Source organism: Carassius gibelio, chromosome B3 (assembly GCF_023724105.1).
Source record: "Carassius gibelio isolate Cgi1373 ecotype wild population from Czech Republic chromosome B3, carGib1.2-hapl.c, whole genome shotgun sequence".
In the NCBI taxonomy this organism is placed as follows: Eukaryota; Metazoa; Chordata; class Actinopteri; order Cypriniformes; family Cyprinidae; genus Carassius; species Carassius gibelio.
In genome coordinates, this window is record NC_068398.1 from 5,602,099 (window position 1) to 5,615,651 (window position 13,553).

A 13,553-nucleotide genomic window follows, 5' to 3' on the forward strand; every position below is an offset into this window, starting at 1 on the left:
ACTGAACTGTATAAAATCAATTTAACAGGAAGGACATTTTGAGTGAGTTTAATAATAGTGAGTTTTGATGAAGAGTCCAGACAAAGCCACAGCAGAACAGTGTCCTACAAGCAACACACAGCAGCCTTATATTGAATGATTCTCTATTCCTCTGAATGAAACTGCCTTTGAATGATCATGTCTTACTCCAAAGATACTTGCCGCCACCTGCTGGCTGTTTTACTTTCATGTTGTTGCTATATTTTGATTTTATATATTTAAAACGTAAATTTTATAGTGTAATGCAATAATATATGTAGCTTGTTGCATAGTGTTTATGTAAATATTGTGTACATATCAAATTCATCTGGCCCCTTTAACTGTCTCCTGATAAGTAATCAAATCGAGCCTAGTCAATGCAAAAACATTACATTCATTTATTCATAACTAATTTACCAATTTACTCATTTAATGTTACTGGATCATCGGGCAGGCCTACAGCAGTGACAGGCAGACACATAATAACAGTGTCCCGTATGGAAAGATGTTTCCCAGCCGTACAGGTGAACAACACTGAACAACGGCAGTTAATAAGGTGGGATGGAGTGACGTCACCGCCCCCTTCGACTGATTAGCTAGAGGAGGAGCTGTCAATCAAGAACTAGTGGACCAATGATGACTTAAACCCGCCCTGATTTACATGAAACCGAATATTATATTGTGGTGGGCATTGTATTTTTGATTAATAAAATAAAAAATATATAAAAATTAAAACAAAAACTATTTAAAATACCCTGCTTCTAAATAAATAAAGCAGTTACTTTTATTTAGTTAAAAACAGGCCAAAGGAAACCTCCGAACTAGTTTTCTATACCAGAAAAAGAAAATAATAATATATATATATATATATATATATATATATATATATATATATATATATATATATATATATATATATATATATTAAAATTCTTCTTATTTTTTATTTTTTTACCCTGCATGATTTTAGTCAAAGGCCTACATGACAAATATCATATATGTTTTTATCATAAACAAATAAAATCTAAAAAAGTATCAAATTAAAAAAAAATATTATAGCATGGATACACGTTTGAAAACAACGCTCCAATTGTTGTAATTAAGGAAATTAAACTTACCATCATGAAATGTGTATACACAGGTGATAATGCCTAAAAGAGAGAGAAACATGACATCAACATGCACTTTTCATTACTATCACTGCAAGAATGTCCAACTTCACCATGAAGAACTTAAAACTTGTTAATTGTTTATATAATTTTTATAATCCATGTAAAAAGACTTCTCTAAATTTGCTTTAAAGAATTACAAAAAGGAATAAGGAATTATGGTGCGGTGATTTTAACACAACTGGTTATGGGGGAGTAAAAAAATTTATCACAATTGGGAAATAATAGACCAATTGATGTGCTTAAACACAGAAGGTACAAGGTTTAACTTAGCAGGGAATACATTATCATGTATAAATCTAACTTTAATTCCAAATGGAATAGATGAAAAAGTAGTAGCTAATATTGGAAGCGAAATTAAATTAAATGTAAATAGTAGTAATAGGGAGTGCTTTTTACAATGGATGTGGAGGTATGAGAAAGCAGATTGGAATTAATTTAATAAACATTGTGAAGTATATAAAGACAGTGGTGGACAATCCCACAAGGGATTGTTGTCTGTCCAATTCTTTTTAATATTATGATTCATTATATTTTTGAAAACTTAGGATATGGTGTGGGGTCGAAATGTATCTCAAGTGACTGCAAATGTGCCGACAGTGTGCCGTCCACCCATCATTCATGCACACAAGACTTATTAAGTGAAATATTGACATTATTATGGCATATATATGCAGGAAGGGAAATGAAACAGCTGATGAATTGCAAAAGATGCTTTTAAATGTTGTATGTTCTTTAATAGGTAAAGGGAATTTCCAACAGACACTGGGTTAAGTTTTATATGGTAAACCTTTAGAAAGAGTTTATGTTTTCAAATATCTGGCAATATGGTTAGATGAAGAAACACTTGGAAGAAATATTTCGAAGAAACAGATTTTTAAAAAAGCAGAAAACTATTATATATGATGAGCACAGTTGCTGGAAAAGAGTGGGGAGCAGATAGAGAAACTATTTTAACAATATATCAAGCCCTAGATCTATACTTGATTATGGATGTATGGTGTGTGTGATGCAGCATCAGAAACATTGTTAAGGAGATTAGATAGAAAACAGTACAGAGCACTCAGGATATGTCTAGGAGCAACTTAAACAACTCCAGTCAATGCACTATTAGTACAGGCAAATTAAATGCCATTAAGTTTACGTAGAGTAAAATTGTCCCTGGTATAGCCTATATTGGACATCTATGAAGAGTCATGCTGGAGAACATATTTCTGAAGATGTATTGAATAATTGTTGGGAATATACAAAGGAAGAAGGTGAGGTACCAGCTTGGTTAATTCCTGAAGTTAAAATTTATTTGGAAATATAGACAAGAAAAGGGACTGGGAGGAAATGGGTAATATTAATAATATGGTGAATAGACATTTACAGCAGAGGTTTTATGTGAGTATGAATGCATATTTATACAGATGGATCTGCTCTTATTCTGCTTCTGTGTTGAGGTTGCTTTCCACACATCATTTATGTAAACATGACTTATTAAGTGAAATATTGATATTATTATGGCATATACATGTGGGCATAAAGGGAAATGAAACAGCTGATGAATTGCAAAAGATGCTTTTAAAAAAGGACCAGGTAGATGTTAATGTTGCTTTAAGTAAAGGTAAAGTCAAAACTATAATTATGGAAAATATATTAAATGATTGGCAAGAAATATGGAATTTAAGTAATAAGGGGAGGCATTTATTTATTATTAAAACAATGTTAACAATAAAAGAAACATTAGTGGTGGGAACAAGTCATTGTAACAAGCATGAGACATGGACACAGAACTGAACACATCACTATTTATTACTGGACTACATGAGAATGGTTTATGTGAGTATTGTGGGGAATTAGAAACAATAGAGCATGTAATATACTATTATAAAAAAATATATATGATGAAGAAAAGGAATTAATAACATTCTTAAATAAAAAGGGAAAGGTAAATAAGGATTTTTTTGGGGTATTTGTTAGGATATGAGCTTTATGAAGATAGAGTGGGATATAGGCTGCTAGTAAAATCATACTGTAGTACAGGGTTAAGTGAGAGGATTTAAAATCAAACAGGGATACTGTAGCCTGATCTGGATTTTAGGCAACCAGGGAAATGTTCTGAAGGAGCTGAAGATGGGACACTGGAACCTGGGAATCTGGTATAGTTTCAAATTTATGAAGACTTATACATATTCTGTTTATAAGTCATTTAGAAGATAATAGCTGACATGACTGCACTACAGCAGTTTATTGCAGATGGCGCTGTAGGTTTAGATTGTTATGCGCCAAAGAACTAAAGAAGAAGGCGTCACTAGCGCGCGCTCCTTCAGTCAGCGTCGAGTGTTCTGAGGCGAGCAGAGGCGTTCATAGTATCGCTCATATTTAAAACAGAAAAACTCAAAGTATGTTTATGCAACAGTATACGAGGTCGTTTTGGCCTTGTTTTCAGTCGAGGACAGCGCTTTTGTGTTTTTTAACTCTAACACTTACTAGAACAAAGCAGGCAACAATCATGTGTAGATAACATGTTTAGTTCATTCAGACCCGAGCGATTTTGTGTTTGTGCATGTATTCGTGCGAATGATTGTTTTTATGTTTATAGTGATAATGTCACTGTTGCTGAATATATTGTGATCTGTAAGGGGAATGGATGAGAACCGGTGTCGAGTTTGCTGCTGTGATTTTTATAGCGTTGTTTATCTCAGGCGGATAAAATCAGATCTGTGGTTGTAAGTTAGTTAACGTTACGTTACTTTACATGGTGAAAATTAAGAACAGATTCTGCTGAGTACTTCATATTGAGCCTAGACATTTTAAATGGCACTTTCTGTTTAAAGATTTTATCACTGTCGATTTCTGCTTGTATAAAACTATAACATGATTTAACACATACGTTAGTGCTTTGAATGCTGTTATTAGGAAACCAAACTAGATTTAGAAATTGTGTATTTTAGTGTAGTTATTTGCCTTGTAGTTTTTAACGAAAATGTGAAAAGGTTGCAAAAGAAAGAACAAATGTATAGAATGTGTGAATATGAGTGCAGTTACCGAATGAGCATTTCTAATTGATTTGTTTTTCAATGCTGTTACTTTTAATATAGTAATATAGACATCTGACATTTTTTTTAAACGACAGTAATTAATTTATTGTTGACTTTGGCAAATCTGCTTCCACACAGAAATGAATGTTCAGTGAAGCTCCTCCCACAACAATCACACCATCAGTGATTTCACCAATAAATGCTGGACTATTTCCATCAGCCTACAAGTGAAGATGAGCATCAAACTACCAGAAAGCACTAAAATCTGCAAAGATTGAATTAAAGAGAGGAAAAATGAGTGATCCAGAAGCCTGCAGAATGAAACACACCGAAGAACAAAGAGGTTGGTGTTTAATCTTGATTCTTCATTAACCCTTGTGCAAAAAAAAATATGTATGTGTATCTATAGTGATAAATATGATTACTTTTTTTTTGTTGCATAAATCTATTTCAGTCCTGATCAAAACTACAAAAAAATGTTTTTCCCTTTTTTTTTAAACAAGATTTTAACTCTTAAATTGCCAAATAAAAAAATGATGTCACACTGATTTGGGGGGAAAACACTCAAAATGACTTATTTTTAATATAAAAAGTGATTGTTTAATATAAAAAGTGACTGTAGATTTTTTTTTACTTTTATCACAGTCTTGAGCATGTCCAATATTAGTAACAACATTGGCTTTGATGTATTGTTAGTTTTTGTGCAGCATTAGATTTAATTATTTTCTCCCTCATTTACTGTTCGTGGCTGTTTTTGCCCCATTGACTTCCATTATAACAAAATAAAATATGTTTGCATAGCCATGACACCATAAAATCATGCATTCTCGATGGTTGATCGTTTTCCCCATTGGGAAGAGGTAAAATTCAAAATGTTTATGGTTGATCACTAGGTGGGACCATTAACCCTTTAGATAGGCCTGTGCAAAAAAAAAAAAAAAAAGAAAACTTAGTTTCTGGATTGTATATGGAGTTATGTGGAGTATAACAGCATATTATATTTTTGTTTTCAATTAAATGTGATACATAATTGTTAGTGGTTAAATGGATCATAGTTAATTTAACCACAATAGAATATAAGTTTATAATTTGTTCGTATTTACACAAGCAAGTACATTTTAAACAATTCCAGAGAGAAAAGGCATAAGGAAACTAATTTAGTTATTCGCGCACTGTGCTCTACACGCACAGCCACTCAAAAGTGTTTCAGACGGCGCAAATACCGAACTGAATCATCATCTGAATCCTCTGAACTGGCACATACACATAAAATTTACAAAACACCCATTTCGACAATCATTCAGGTAAATGCAGTCAGTCATCTCTCAAGTGAATGAAAACCGTTGAGAAAGAAATCAGATTCGATGTGTATCATTATATTGAACCCTTGCATCAGGTCTTAAAGGCACAGCAGCCTATAAATACTGCTGCCATCATTAATGATCATCAACAACTAAACAGCTGTAATAAAATAAAAATAAAAACAGTTTAACTGATACAGGTGAACACTATGCAGTGTTATTTTCCCTAATTATTACATTTCTATATTTGTATACTACTGAACTTATTTTATTTGTAACATTTTCTGTTGTATATTCAGCCACTGAATTTTGTATAGCAATTATATACTTTTCTGCCATTTATATCAGGTTTAATTTTTATGCCCTTTCATATTCCTCTCTTTTTTAAAACAGGAAAATTACTGAAAATTATTCTGATTTTTACTTGATTTCAGAGTTGATTGAAGAGAATGAAGAACCAAGTGAAGCTGAGAAGAAAAGTCTTGTCAAAACTGAAGAAAAACTTTTGAGTTGCTCTCAAACCAAACAGAAATATTTAAAGAAAAGAGGAGCCAAGAGGTCTTGTGCTCAGTGTGGAAAGAGTTTCCCATGCAAATATAGTCTTGGTGTTCACATGAGAGTTCACACTGGAGAGAAACCATACACATGTGTTCAGTGCGGGAAGAGTTTTGCACAAAAAGGACATCTTACAGAGCATATGAACATCCACCCTGTAGAAAAACCTTATAAGTGTTCACACTGTGACAGGAGATTTAATAAGTCGGGACTCCTGAAAAAACATGAGATGATTCACACTGGAGAGAAACCCTACAAGTGTTCACACTGTGACAAGAGATTCAATAAATCAATAAATCTAAAAACACACAACAGGATCCACACCGGAGAGAAACCGTACACATGTGGTCAGTGCGGGAAGAGTTTCACACTAAAAAACCACCTTACAGCACATATGAGAATTCATACCGGAGAGAAACCGTACATGTGTGATCAGTGTGGAAAGAGTTTCACAAAACCAGAAACCCTTAAAGGGCACATGAACGTCCACACTGGAGAGAAGCGGTACACATGTGATGGATGCGGCAAGACATTTTTCTGGGCTTCAGTTCTGAAGAAACACATGAGAGTTCATACAAAGGAGAAGCCATATTCATGTTCTTTATGTGTAAAGAGTTTTTCTCGTCTAGAACATTTGAAAGTACATCAGAAACGTCATAATGGTGTGAGAGAGTACATGTGCTTTGAGTGTGAAAAGACTTTCATTTCACCGAACTGTTTAAAACAGCATGAGAGGATTCACACTGGAGAGAAACCGTACAAGTGTTCACTCTGCGACAAGAGATTCAGTTATTTATCAAATCTGAGAACACATGAGAGGATCCACACCGGAGAGAAACCTTACGCATGTTCACACTGCGACAAGAGATTCACTCAATCAGCAAATCTGAAAACACATGAGAGGCTCCACACTGGAGAGAAACCTTACAAGCGTTCACTCTGCGATCAAAGATTCAGTTAGTCGGTAGTCCCGAAAACACATGAGAAGACCCACACTAGTGTAGGGTATCAGAGCGAATCAGACAATTTAAGATTCGATCAGATTGGTGTTGAACAACCCAAAGAGACTAATTCCACAAAGAGGCCCAGGATAACAAGACAACGTCATAAATCTGTCCACGATACCCTTGCGCCACAAGTCTGAACCAAGTCCTCCAACTAACAGTTTTAAGCACGCTTATCTGGGATGGTTCCAACAACCATGTTTAACTACTAAACATGGACACCATCAAATCATGCTTTTTCTTGTCTTTTTGCTTCCAACTTTTAGCGCTCTTAGAGCATGCTCTGGCTTACTCTAAAGCTGCTCCTCTAAAACCATCAGAAATCATCCGGTCTCATCACTCTTCTTGCTGGCTTCTACTTTAATTTATTTTCTGTTGAGGGTTCAGTGTTCGGAGTTAAGTTTTGCCACAACACCATGTCTCCTGAGTCCAATCCCGAGTGCCAGTCTTAAAATTCAACCACCCCACAACTCCGCGACTTCACCCAGAACTGGGCAATATGGCAAAAATTGTTCACCCAAAAATTAAAATGTCATTAATGACTCATCCTCATGTCGTTCCAAACCCGTGAGACCTCTATTCATCTTCAGGACACAGTTTAAGATATTTTAGATTTAGTCTGAGAGCTCTCAGTCCCTCCATTGAAACTGTGTGTACGGTCTACTGTCCATGTCCAGAAAGATAAGAAAAACATCATGTGACATCAGAGGGTCAGTTAGAATTTGTTGAAGCATCGAAAATACATTTTGGTCCAAAAATAGCAAAAACTATGACTTTATTCAGCATTGTCTTCTCTTCCATGTCTGTTGTGAGAGAGTTCAAAACAAAGCAGTTTGTGATATCCGGTTCGTGAATGAATCATTTGATGTAACCGGATCTTCTTTAACCAGTTCACCAAATCGAACTGAATCGTTTTAAATGGTTTGTGTCTCCAATAAGCATTCATCCACAAATGACTAAAGCGGTTAACTTTTTAATGTGGCTGACACTTGCTCTGAGTTCAAACAAACCAATATCCCGGAGTAATTCATTTACTCAAACAGTACACTGACTGAACTGATGTGAAGACAGAACTGAAGATGAACACAGAGCCGAGCCAGATAACGAATGAATGATTGACTCGTTCTGTTCAGTGAACTGCGAACAGGTGCGCGTGCCAGAAGGGAGCACGGATTCGTAAAGCCTATCATTAAAATGACTGAAAATCGACACCAATAAAGATTCCCGCTTGATTCCCCCTTCCACCTCCTCTGTTTGACTGATGAACACCAGGCTACAGTAATCGTAATAATAATTAGTAATAATTTTACTCATGGCTGAAGTTAAGTTTCTCCAGCTCTACCCAGGTTGGCAAAAAAAGCATCTCAAAATGCATCAGATTGATGCTTTAAAATATGGAATATTTACATTTTTCTTGCGGGGGAGCATGCCCCTGGACCCCCTTAGAGGGGTAATAATCTCACCTTTTCCACCCCTGACCTGTTTTCATGCCCAATTTATTTAGCACTTTCATATTGGTGAGCGTTCTCACCAAATGAGACACAATAATGCATCAAGCATTAAAATATAATCCTTTTAAATCTTTCCTATCCATGAGCTATTACAAGTGATGTGACTGAAACACTATCTAAAGTTTTCGCAGTTAATAAAATCCATCTTCAAAACCAGCAGTTTTAACTGTGAGACCACTATGAACTCAAAGATGGAGTTCCTCCCCAAAAAACAATGTCAAAAAAGTTTTATTTTATATTATATCATTGCTCTTTCTCTCTTTCTGGGCCTTGATCGTGGTAGTTCTGTTGCTGTATAGAGGGTCACAAAGCTCTTGGATTTCATCAAAAATATCTTAATTTCTGTTCCAAAAATGAATGAACGTCTTAAAGATTTGGAATGACATGCGAGTGAGTAATTACTGACAGAACTTTAAATTTTGGTTGAACTATATCTTTAAGTGGATGGGAGAAAATCTGATGTCATACTTCATACTGGTGCATTTACAAATAGATACATGCTATTTTTTATTTTTTTTTAATTTTAGAATATAAAGCCACCCGGATATTTCTTTTAAGAGCCAATAAGAAGCACCACATGGATAGCAGTATTGTAAGACTAGTAATACCATTAAAACCTGAATAAGTCAGGAGAGAGATCCATTTCATTCGTTTTCACTTTTACTTCAGTAATTTGATTAAATGTTACATTTTTATTAATACTTTAAAAGGAAAATCTTTTTATATTTTATCAACAACTTTTATTGTCGGCTTACTGTATTTGCATCAGGAAAAGTCATTTTTTAAATTTGGTTGTAACTGGAAACCATGAAGCATTATGTTTTCTTTTTGGGCTTTCTGTTGTAAATTTCCCAATAAAGAAACTGATTTTAATTATTTTTCTCGCATTTTGTTTGTCCTCCTTTTCCTGATTTTCTAGTTTGTTTTGGTAATTACTCATTAGTTCCTCATGTGTTCATAGTTTTTTATTATCTGCCTGTATTATGTCTTAAGACCCTGTGGCCTCATTTGAGGACATTATATTGTGAATTTCTCTGAGATCGTACACACCACAGTTTTAATTATTCATTCATTAAATTAATTAATAATGCCCCTTACAGTATGTAATTTTACCAAATGATTGAATGTTTCACCGTGACCACTCCCTCTCCTTGGTCATCAAAAATGTCTGAAATCAATTTTGTGAAACTCTTATGGAAATATGATAATTATGTAAATAAATATGACTTTCTGTTATGAAACAGGACGTTGATTTCATACATGTTCTCATATGTGGAAACCGGGACTAAAAGCAATATTTATTACACATTTTGTGAGACATAACAAACATACCTAGATTTAGACTCAGATGTATTTTAAATCAAATACTTAAACATTTGTTGTCATTTCATATTCTTCAGTTCAAGGTAATACAGCTTATGTGTAAGTGAGCTTAAACTCACATGTGTATCAAGCCCCAGCAAAATAATCATGATGAAGAAACAAACAGCCCACAGCTGAGGGAAAGGCATCATGGCTACTGCCTGTGGATAAGCTATGAATGCTAGTCCTGGACCTAAAAGAGAGAGGTCTTATGCTTAGCACTGGTTTAGTACAATTTCTGATCCTTTTTCAGCTTGTTTATGTTGAAGTACCTGATTCTGCCACCTCTTCGATGGGGACTCCCTGTTTATGGGCCATGAAGCCCAGCACCGAGAACACAGCAAAACCAGCCACCAAACTGGTGACACTGTTCAGAAGGCAAAGCCAAAAGCAGTCCCTGATAGATATAAGACACACACACTCTCAACCAACCTGTTAATTCATTAGTCTACTCTTTGTTACTTTAATTTTATTAAAATCACTAACCTGTAGCAGTTGTTGTTGTATTTATTGTAACTGCTCAATACAGTGAGAGTGCCAACAGACAAACTGTAGGAGAAAACAATCTGAGCTCCGGCCTCCATCCAAACCTACACACACACACACACACACACAGAGAGAGAGCACTATATTTTTTACATAATAATAGTATTTATTTTATGTTACTATATAGTTACATCAAAATTAGGGTGGCCATATGCACCGTTCATATGGCACTCTTCCTGGAAAGGATTTTAATGTTGCCTAAAACATCCAAAGCAGTTTGACCAATAACATGCAGGTATTGTATATAATCGACCAATCACGGGGCTGCACGTGAGAAGATGAGATCTACAGGGAACCATCAAAGCGATGCAAATATGTCCAAGTATTTGTATATTTGTTTTGACTTGAAGTGTCGCTGTGCACCGATCAAAAAAGACACCAAAATAATCGAAAGCCCAAGACGCCGTCTGCTCTGCTGTCTATAGCTCTCATGAAAATTAAACAGCAGCTGACCTGCACAGTGCAAACAACCTTAACCTGGATATTTTAGGCTACATAAAAATCCTGGCCGGGACGTGTCCCCTATGAATGGCGCAAATGGCCATCCTAATCAACAAACAAACAAAAAGGGTCCTTTTACACCAAAAGTTAAATGAATAAATGTAAATTTAAAAGTAATGTATTACTTTTACTTGAGAAAGTATCTGTTTATATAGCTTGCGTTATATGCAAAGTGAAAGATGAAGTTCTGTGTTCAATTCCTTATTCAGCAGCACCTCAGTTGTGGTATTGACACACAATTCCTGCTGGTGCTGGGAATCGAACCCGCCACCGTTGGGTCACCAGTCTTTTACCATTATGCTGCATGCACTATGTAATGCGTCGCCCCAAGACTGGTTACCTGTGGGTCAGAAAGAGGGGACGGTTCAGGGTACAGGTAAAACACAACCCCCTGCAGAGCTCCAGGAAGAGTCAACCCACGAAACAGCAAGACCAGCAACATCACGTAAGGAAATGTAGCTGTGAAATACACCACCTAAAACCACAATACAAGAAAGGGTTATATTAATTTGATATCAACACGTGAAGCTATTTTTATTACAAATACATGTCTTTTGTTTTCCTTCTGACATAGCTGAAACACTTTCACACCTTGCCTGTAGATTTGACTCCTTTCCAGATGCAGAAATAACATATGATCCACATCGCAACGAGACACAGAAGAATCTCCCAGTTTATCTTACCGACCTCTTCAATACCCCCGGAGAGAGCCAGCACTCTTCGTCTGTATAATGACATGAAAAGACTTGTTAGGTTGCATGTGCACACATTTATTTTCTATGCACATAACAACACTTAAATGTAGTTATTAGAAAAGCGATGATTTAATTTGTGTTTACTCCCAGAACTCAGTAGCGGCAGACGTTGAGTTAATCAGTGTTGTCCATCTGATGGTCAGATTCTTTGCTGCAAGATTTACACAGTTGTCTACAACAGAGAAAACCTTTTTATTACCGCATATAATCCAGATATAATGTGATATTTGTTTCGATTTATTTGATTATCACCTGTGTTCCATATATTATCACAACTGGCCCATGGAAGTTGGGAACGGAAAGAGAAGATGAGGTAGAAGAGTGCCCAAGCCAGAATAATGATGTAATACATGCAGCTATACACCTGAATGAGCTGTCCTGCATAGCCGATTCCTGCCAGTAAAAGCAAATGTTGACAGATGTTAAAGATCCCTTTAGTTAGCGTTTTTGTTGCTTTATGATTCTTACCCTCAGCCAGTGGACAGAGACGACTCCAGCATGTAATGCCTCCCTCCTGTGTGTACTGTCCCATTGCTGTCTCTAGCAGGAACAGAGGTACTCCACACGTAGCCACAAACATGAGGTAGGGTATCAGAAAGGCACCTGAGAACTCACAAGTACAATAATATATCATCAAAAAACCACTGACAGAATGCTGATACAGAGTGTGCTGTTAAATACATTCAAAATAATTTGATTAGATATACTTTGTTTATTTGGAGCGCCTCATACCTCCTCCATACTTGTAGCATAGGTAAGGAAACCTCCACACGTTACCCAGTCCAACCACATTTCCGGCCACAGCTAAAATAAACTCTGCTTTACTGCCCCAGTAGCCTCTCTCTTCTATCTGTCCTTCAGTTGTCTTCATACCGTCACACCGTTTTCACCAGGTATCTGTGTTCCTGCTGTCAGACGACTGTAGTGCAGTGGTGGAGGATGAACTGAATTCTGGAATAATAAGAAAGGAATAATTTGAGAGACAAAAAAAGCCAATGGGCGAGTCTAAAACTGACAAAATGAACTGTTAATATGATGGTTAGACAGGTGCCAGGTAAAATGCTAATTTAAAGAAATATATATGTAACCTATAGCCTCTAGCATGCATTCATTTAGTCAGCTGCTGCTGCTATACTGAGTTATATAAGTTTGAAGGTTTTGCGGTCAGCTGTCAGCTGTGTAAATTAGCTGAGTGGAAAAATTAATCACATTTTAAAAATGAAAGTGTTTCAAGGATGAGTGAAAATCACAGTGTGTATTTACTACTCTGAACTTTGACCTAGAAAGAACCTAAGAAGCTATGTAACATTCTGAATATTGTTATTATCAAAGCAAACACTAATCATTTTGATTATTTAAAAACAGGACACATTTACTGACGTATAACAGAGCATAGATTTCTGATTAGATTGAAGAAGGATGCCTTTGGTTTGTAAGTTGGTTTAATTTATTTAGAAGTTTTATTCTGTAATTGCGTCTTTGTATTACTTGTATTCATCATGGGCAAAGCATTATGAATATTAAGGACCAGCCTGAGAAACAAACATTGGTACTCACATCTGTTCCCATCCTCTGTAGGTGATACGTTGATTTGTCACTGTTTGACACAAGATACAATAAGGAGCTTACAAATGTTAGTATAAATTATGCATATGCATGCCATATGCAGGTTGGCATCTAGGTTTCCATACACTCCCTGTTGGGGAAAGTAATGCATTACAATATTGTGTTATTCCCTAAAAAATAAACTCATTACGTTACTTAGTTACTTTTTATGGAAAGTATTTTTGCGTTACTTTTTAAAT

The 13,553-nt window shown here is 35.7% G+C and overlaps 2 protein-coding genes across 3 annotated transcripts; one reads left to right on the top strand and one right to left on the bottom strand.

The window, feature by feature from the left end:
• Window positions 1-3,485: 3,485 nt before the first annotated feature.
• On the top strand, window positions 3,486-9,825 carry LOC127952579 (zinc finger protein 239). 2 transcript variants are annotated; one of them, XM_052551214.1, is made up of 3 exons: window positions 3,486-3,574; window positions 4,352-4,556; window positions 5,949-9,825. In XM_052551214.1, the coding sequence occupies exons 2-3, from the start codon at window positions 4,508-4,510 to the stop codon at window positions 7,028-7,030; spliced, it is 1,131 nt and encodes a 376-aa protein (XP_052407174.1). In that variant the 5' UTR covers window positions 3,486-3,574; window positions 4,352-4,507; the 3' UTR covers window positions 7,031-9,825. The 2 variants fall into 2 exon arrangements, with proteins under 2 accessions (XP_052407174.1, XP_052407173.1); XM_052551213.1 differs by lacking the exon at window positions 3,486-3,574 and adding an exon at window positions 3,591-3,901.
• Window positions 9,826-9,952: 127 nt separating this feature from the next.
• On the bottom strand, window positions 9,953-12,619 carry LOC127952594 (sodium- and chloride-dependent GABA transporter 3-like). The gene is made up of 9 exons (XM_052551233.1): window positions 12,481-12,619; window positions 12,217-12,351; window positions 12,001-12,141; window positions 11,833-11,920; window positions 11,585-11,717; window positions 11,334-11,468; window positions 10,433-10,536; window positions 10,219-10,343; window positions 9,953-10,139 (listed from the first exon to the last, which is right to left on the bottom strand). The coding sequence occupies exons 1-9, from the start codon at window positions 12,617-12,619 to the stop codon at window positions 9,967-9,969; spliced, it is 1,173 nt and encodes a 390-aa protein (XP_052407193.1). The 3' UTR covers window positions 9,953-9,966.
• Window positions 12,620-13,553: the final 934 nt, after the last annotated feature.

What these genes read in the sequence shown, in the direction of transcription:
- LOC127952579 (XM_052551214.1), top strand. Translation starts at nt 4,508, where the DNA reads ATGAGTGATCCAGAAGCCTGCAGAATGAAACACACCGAAGAACAAAGA. An exon ending in ACACACCGAAGAACAAAGAG is followed by an intron (nt 4,557 to 5,948) that starts GTTGGTGTTTAA and finishes ACTTGATTTCAG; the next exon opens with AGTTGATTGAAGAGAATGAA.
- LOC127952594 (XM_052551233.1), bottom strand. Translation starts at nt 12,619, where the DNA reads ATGAAGACAACTGAAGGACAGATAGAAGAGAGAGGCTACTGGGGCAGT. An exon ending in TGATAATATATGGAACACAG is followed by an intron (nt 11,921 to 12,000) that starts GTGATAATCAAA and finishes TCTCTGTTGTAG; the next exon opens with ACAACTGTGTAAATCTTGCA. An exon ending in CGAAGAGGTGGCAGAATCAG is followed by an intron (nt 10,140 to 10,218) that starts GTACTTCAACAT and finishes TCTCTCTTTTAG; the next exon opens with GTCCAGGACTAGCATTCATA.